Here is a 7,500-nt window from a genome sequence, read left to right as displayed (position 1 = left end):
TCTCTATTTTCCTTGAACATTGTTCCTATTCCTTCCCCAGTCACAGATTCATTGCAATTCCCTCATTGCCCTACCCTCTTAAGGGTGTAAAAAAAAAAAAAAATACATACTTCTTACTACTGTCATATGTTATTTTTTCTGGCACACTGAAAGACTGGTTTTCACTTCAATACAGCAAACAGGGCAGAGTTTAATTCCTTTACAGAGCGCTTCCCCAAATGTAACCATTGCATTCCCTCAACATGCCAACCTGATTACTCCAGTTCCTGCTTTTGAGTTGTTGTGTATATTCTATTTTTGCAACCAGACAATTCACTCTACAATTTTTTTTATTTTCTTGCAGACCAATAAACCCTACATAATGTTACTATAAAAAAGTAAGATAACTCTGTATATATATATTTCCTTATTGTATGAATGTCTGATTACCCAGGTAACTATTGAACATTAGCTTAAAAAATATATATCCATAGAAGCATGTGATGGGGATGGTGAATAAGAACCACTTATATTAATAGTATTCCTACAACTTGAATTAATAGTATTTATTTCCCCGTTCTCCTCACCTTTATCATTCACATAAACATCACCTTTACTACCAGTGTCTACTGGTGACACCATGACACGGGTATACTTAATGTCATATAACTTCAAAAAATTATTATATAATATATGTTGAAATAATAATAAAGATAATAATTGGTCATAGATAGATATAGAGCAAGCCATTAGTGCCGGTGTTATGATATATCTTTTGATGCCACACATCAGAACTTCATTACTGGTGTAGTATCAAAACAGGATTGTTGCCATCAAGAAATCCTCTGTAACAGGTTAATGGTCCATACTCTACAATTAATTTTTTGGGGTACTGAGCATACACCAAGTAATGAACCTGAGTTTCACTGTAGCATACTACTTTCATGTGATGTATGCTTGCACCTCAAAACAGCTTTTCATTATTGAGTGGGTTAATAAGCCATTACAAGTATTTCTGGATATATCTGACGAATGAGCAGCTACATACAGTAATAAGTTGTTTTTTTTAAGAAAACTATATGTGTAAGTTAAATATCTACCCTTTCTGCTGATCAACAAGACCAAATTACTTTGATGGCCTAACAGGTTATGCCATTTCAGACTTTTGAATGACTAGCAAGAATGTTAGCCTCTCCCAACATACTGAGATGATTTTAATGGTCAAAATATGTATATATGTATGCATATGGCACCCATCAGGTATGACAAACAATTCTAAAGTAAAAGGATTAAAAGAAAAACACAGTGAGCTCTAATTTCTATTTGCAACAAAAGCATCAGATTAAAAAACAATAATTATATAACAAATCCTGAGTAATGAGTAAGAGATAACCATTTTACAAACTATGCAATTAAACTGTGCCCTGGACTGCTATCACAGCACAAGACAGAAATTAAGGCCTATTCTTAATATTATAGTTAATTTTGTGGACCATTTAGCCAATGAAATAATGAAACTGAAATATAATGACAACTGGAGTCATTTTTTAAAACAAATTTAAAGCAAATAAATAAATCCCATTCAAATTTTCAGCAAGGACATGAAATTCTGAAAAATTAACCTGTTTGCATCTCTATGGTTGACTAGAACATAAATATTAGTGAAGTATAAATATGCAAAGATATTATAATGATCTGTTATCACCCTCAAGTCACTACATGTGTCAGCTACTCATTATTACAAAATCTGCAATTGTACATTCTGCATCAATATTTTACTGAATGTGCAATACCACATGCATGTAATTATATTAATGATCAAGAATAAACAAGTTGTATGGTTAAAACATGAAATTGTACAAATAAGTACAGTCAAATTACTGTATATTCCAGCTAGCTGTATATATGTATACAAGTATGTGTATATATGTATACATGTATATATGTATACATGCATATACATATACATGTATATATGTATATGTATATATATGCTCATGTACAGTACATATGTATTTATGTATATATATATATGCAAAAGGACATAAGTATGTATGTACACATGCACAGATATATATATATATATATATATATATATATATATATATATATATATATATATATATATATATATATATATATATATATATATATATATATATATATATATATATATATATATATATATATATATATATATATATATATATATATATACATATATATATATATGTATATAAATACATATGTACTGTACATGAGCATATATATACATATACGTATATACACATATATGTATATACACACATACATATATACATGTATAAATATATACAGATACTTGTATACATATATACTGCTAGCTGGAATATACAGTAATTAAAACACAATAAGTTTATCCTTCATATGAATATAAAACAAAATTTGGGATAATGTAAAAGGGGCTTACCCCTTACACCCCGACACAGATGAGGCACAACAGCATCCTAGGCCATTACTTTTATCAATGCTTAATTCAGTCTGCACGCGCATTCACATGCACATGCGCACACACACACACACGCACACACACACGCACACACACACACACACACACACACACACACACACACACACACACACACACACACACACACACACACACACACACACACACACACACACACACACACACACACAAAATCTGGAACCAAAGATCAGATTCTACAACTTGAGAATTGAAAACCTCGTAATTATTTTCTGACGTTCTGTGGGACCTGTCGGAATACTGGTGCAGTTGCCCTCCATCCATACCCAAGTGTGTCTATTTGCAGATGCACTTCCTTTTAGGGTTGAGTTTTTGTTATTTTACAGTGTTAAAAATTTTATCCTCTGGTTCTTACTAGTAAAATTCTTTTGTGTGTGCTTCTTTCATTTTATTCATTTTCATTTTTACATTTGAGATTTATTAGTTCTCATCAAGGGCAAAATAACAAAACACATTACAAAAAGGAAATTTATCACATCACAAAATTAAAGAGACTTATTAAGACACAATTGCCTAATAAGAAAAATAAAGTACAAAAGTGTTGAAAGCTTGATGAACAAAAGCATAAAATTGGTACATTGAATAAAACCTGAGTCTGCTACTTCAAGGTAGAAAATAATACTATACATTTTTGTAATTCAAGTCCCTAAGAGTAAAAGATAAAGCTGGACCTCTGAACATAATTAGAGAAATATATATAGAAGGAGGCCCACTACCGCTGGGCAGGCTTGGCGAGTTTTAAGAAACGGGACCCAAGCATCACACGTGCTATCACTTTTTTGATGTGACGAGAATAAAAGGAAGTACAAGCATAACACAAACAAAACAACAATCACAAAAACAATTACAGAATATCATAGAGTGAGACAGGGATAATTAAATAAATACAAGTATCTGCTAAAACACAAAACCACAATCACAAAAACAATTATAGAATATTATAGTGAGACAAGGGTAATTAGATAAAAACAAGAATCTGCTGAAACAAACTTATTCACTCAATATTCTTCACTCTAAGAAATAAGGCAGTGTATCCACATGTGAAAATATTCCACTGACTCCTATATTATTATACAAAAATAAGTAATAATTACATAATGAAAATGACATTAGCCATCATAACCACATTCTCAACAAGATAAAACGTTATATCTACAATGATAATATATATTGTCATATCACAATAATAGGGTATAACTACCCCTAAAAAAATTATAAAGATCCAATTATAAAGATTCCCAACCTTCTACCTACTTCATCTTCATTTGTCAAGAAATAATCTTTTGCCTTCAGGCAAGATACATATGACAAATATGAACAGAATGTGAAAAAGGAAAAGCAACTTTCTAAATAAAAAGTATGAACTTCAGGATTTGCCCATCCTTAAGAAAATCTCAAGAAATTGTATTTATGCAATTTACACTACCGGCTATAACCCACTTATATGAATTCTATGTAATTTCGTCCACACAAAGGGTTAAGTTTGACAACGTTAATGAACATGTTAGTAAAATATATATATGCTTGTAATTTACTGATTTTTTCATATTTCTTCACCTAAATTTTACCACTTAAAACATGGTAAATTTCTACTGGGGGAATCATTACATTATATATAGCTGCTTTTCTAGGCGATTTCAACTCAGCCTTCATACAAAATATTTTGGCTACAGTTCAAATAAAAGACATTTTGGATACTGATGAAAGAAGAAATAATAATAATAAATAACATGAATCTGTTTAAGTTCATTCTGAACTTTAATTTTTGATCATTATTTACATAAATCCTCTAGGCTAATCTGTATATGTAATTATATTAAATAAAAATTGTATTAAGAGAAAGGACAGATACACAAAACAAACACACAAAACATTTACATCTCATGACAAAGGTCAGTAAATAAAGAATGCAACATCAGATTACAAGTTGAGTTACATACACTAAACTTGCGTAGATGCCTCACTAAATACAGGGCACTTTGGCTACAGTTGCATTAGGGAAATCCCACAAAACACAAATTTGAGAGTGAGGTGAATGAACACATTATCAAAATTACTTTATTGTACCAAAAATACCATGTAGGAGCTATACATAAATTCAATATGTACAGAACACTGCCATCATGATGACTCTAGCACCGTTCCATTTTTAACAAGCCCTGTGTGATGTACAGGTGTGTTTCTACTGCGATGTTGCCCTGACAAGGGTCGCGGATTTCCCGGACTTGATTGGTGGATTGAAGAGTTGGTGACATTCGTGCTAAAGCTGTGTGGCATGGGATTCCCACCAGAGTTACGGCTGGGAGTACCTGTGGGATTGTTGGGTCTATGCTGATTCTCATATGTCTGATGAGCTGCTGTTCCTCCAGAATGAAAGTTGGTGTGGTTTGCATGCTCATTAGTACGGCTATTCATCTGGCCTCCACCCATTTGGTGGACCCCTGCTTTGCGCTCGCTGCTACTGGTTTTTCTATCACTACTTGTGTTGGTGTGAAGTCTCTCAATGGACTCTGACAGCTGGGCGAGCTTCTCCATCAACGTACGCATATTGTCATGCGATGTTCTGAGCCCTTCCTCAGATAATGGTGGGTAGAGATCCTTTAAAGACAAAAGAAAAAAAAAAAAAACTTTCATTTTTTGTCATCTTTTGTTTCTCTCTTTATTTCTTTTAAAACAGCAATTCCTCATTTATTTGTTGAAGGGAAACCAAAAAATTCCCCCTAAATATCAAGAATTCATACCTGTTCAGCACCAACTTCAAAATGTAGTCGTGCCAATCGCTCTTGCTGCTCTCTAATGGCTTCCATCTGGCGCAGGCGGGAATCTTTGCCTAGAAATCAACCAGGAGTAGAAAACTTTATTATCATTTATTTGAATTTTCTCTCAAAAAAAGAAAGAAGAAAAAAAAAACAGATTGCAACAAATACTTATCATTAAAATACAAAATACATGCAATATCAACTGTAAATGACCCCACAAACAAAATAATATCTAATATTTAAATATCCCATTTTCTTCTTTCTGTTAACCATTTCATAACAAACTGGAATTCTTACCAAATGCTCTTAGATTTCCTGCTTGGAAATCTTCCATAAGCTGCAGTAGTCCTTGCTCGATCTGCCGCACATCAGCCACATCTGCGAGGAAGTTGTGATGCTGTGTAGGCCTTTCCATTTGCCGGGGCTCTAAGCCTGCTCTTGCCCTGAGCCCTGACCGGACTATGGGTTTACCCAGCCACACTCTGGAGCTTGTGCTTGCCTTACCTAGTGAGGTGTTGAGTGTGGCCCCAGCACTACTTGGGGTGCTGCTGATCCCCCCACCTTTGCCTGATGGGGTGAGGCTTGAGCTCTCTCGGCTGGCTGCGGTATAACTAGGGATGGGCTTTAGAAGACTGGACTCGCCACCAAAGTCTCCCTTTCTACTCTTTGCGCCCTGGGCTAGATGAGAACCTGGAGAGGGCTGTGGGCTATCCTCCAGGTCCCGACTCCTGAGGTCCATCTGGCGCATGGGATCTACGCATTTGAGGGAGCAGGCAACGGTGCAGGGACGGGCGCAGGACAAGCCATGCAGGCCAGTGCGGGGAAACAAAGTGTCAGTAAGCAGACAACTAAACAACAACAACAACAACAACAATAACAAAAATTAGGCATAATAAGAGTAAGGCAAAAAATCATTCACTCTGATGTGTATTTTCAAAATACTTTTTCAGACATATGTGAAAAATAAGCAGTCTAAAAAAATAATAATAATAAATGACAGGAAGCTAAAAATATTCCTTTGCCATAAATCAAAAATATAATATAAAGGAAAACCGTTACTTATTAGATAAGAAAATTCATACGAAAAAAAAAAACAGAAACTAATGACATTCAACTTTAACACAAATAAATTCACTATTACAAAACTCTTTCTCATTAAACATTAATAACTGATATGTATATATACACCTTTGCAGTGCTCTGTAAATTTTTGTTTGTCTGTGTATAAAAGGTAATACAGCAGTTACAGCATAACACATAAAACCCTTCTAAAGAAAATGGATAAAACCAAACATTCACAGTTCAGTTAAATATCTCCTTCAGTTATATGCAATAAAAACAAACAAATTTGTAAAAGAAAGAAAAAGAAGTTTCAAACTATGAAATAGTTTGCTGTAAGTTGATATAATTTTTTCCCTTTTTCAACCAAGCTACATTAAATAATTCCACAATAAATTGATGACAAAAGTATTTCTCTACTAGAGCTTTTCTGAAACCTACCACATACTGAATTAATAAAAAGAAATACTGAGTGTGTGTCACATGTCATGTGTGTGCGCATGAGCATGAGTGTTTGCATGTGCATATGCATGTGTGCATGCACATATGCGCATGCGTGTACATATGCATATGCGCATGCGTGTGCATATGCATATTCGCGTGCGTGTGCATGTGCATATGCGCAAGCGTGTGCATGTGCATATGCGCAAGCGTGTGCATGTGCATATGCGCAAGCGTGTGCATGTGCATATGCGCAAGCGTGTGCATGTGCATATGCGCAAGCGTGTGCATGTGCATATGCGCAAGCATGTGCATGTGCATATGCGCAAGCGTGTGCATGTGCATATGCGCGTGCGTGTGCATGTGTGTATGTGAACATGGATGCGGATAGAGGTGTGGGTAGAGGTGTAAGATGTAGATGTAGGTGTAGATGTAGGTATGAATGTAGGTGTGGAATTCGATATGTGCATATGGGTATGGGCATAGGTATGGGTATAGGTATGGGTATAGGTATAGATATAGGTATAGGTATAGGTATAGGTATAGGTATAGGTATAGGTATAGGTATAGGTATAGGTATAGGTATAGGTATAGGTATGGTTATGGGTATGGGTATGGTTGTGGGTATGGGTATGGGTAAAAATATAGGTATGGGGATGGGGATGGATGTGGGTACATGTGTTTTTGTATTTGCCTATATCTTTTCAAGTCAATGTACATAGGCGTCAATGTACT

At 34.6% G+C, this 7,500-nt stretch overlaps 1 protein-coding gene across 5 annotated transcripts in view; it reads right to left on the bottom strand.

Moving 5' to 3' along the window:
• Positions 1-2,872: 2,872 nt before the first annotated feature.
• The window catches only part of LOC113816026 (coiled-coil domain-containing protein 28B), a 25,086-nt gene continuing 20,458 nt past the window's right edge, over positions 2,873-7,500 (bottom strand). For 4 of the 5 annotated variants that reach the window (XM_027368053.2, XM_027368047.2, XM_027368049.2 and 1 more), the window contains 3 exons: positions 5,563-6,018; positions 5,248-5,336; positions 2,873-5,104 (listed from right to left, as the gene is read on the bottom strand). In XM_027368053.2, the coding sequence (XP_027223854.2) occupies positions 4,628-5,104; positions 5,248-5,336; positions 5,563-6,018 (1,022 nt within the window). In that variant the 3' untranslated portion in view covers positions 2,873-4,627. The remainder of the gene's footprint in view (positions 5,105-5,247; positions 5,337-5,562; positions 6,019-7,500) is intronic. The other variant, XM_070123425.1, reaches the window with a different exon arrangement.

The sequence above is a fragment of the Penaeus vannamei genome, chromosome 7 (assembly GCF_042767895.1).
Source record: "Penaeus vannamei isolate JL-2024 chromosome 7, ASM4276789v1, whole genome shotgun sequence".
NCBI lineage: Eukaryota > Metazoa > Arthropoda > Malacostraca > Decapoda > Penaeidae > Penaeus > Penaeus vannamei.
The sequence above is the reverse complement of the archived record's forward strand: the minus strand, read 5'-3'. Positions and strand labels throughout refer to the sequence as shown.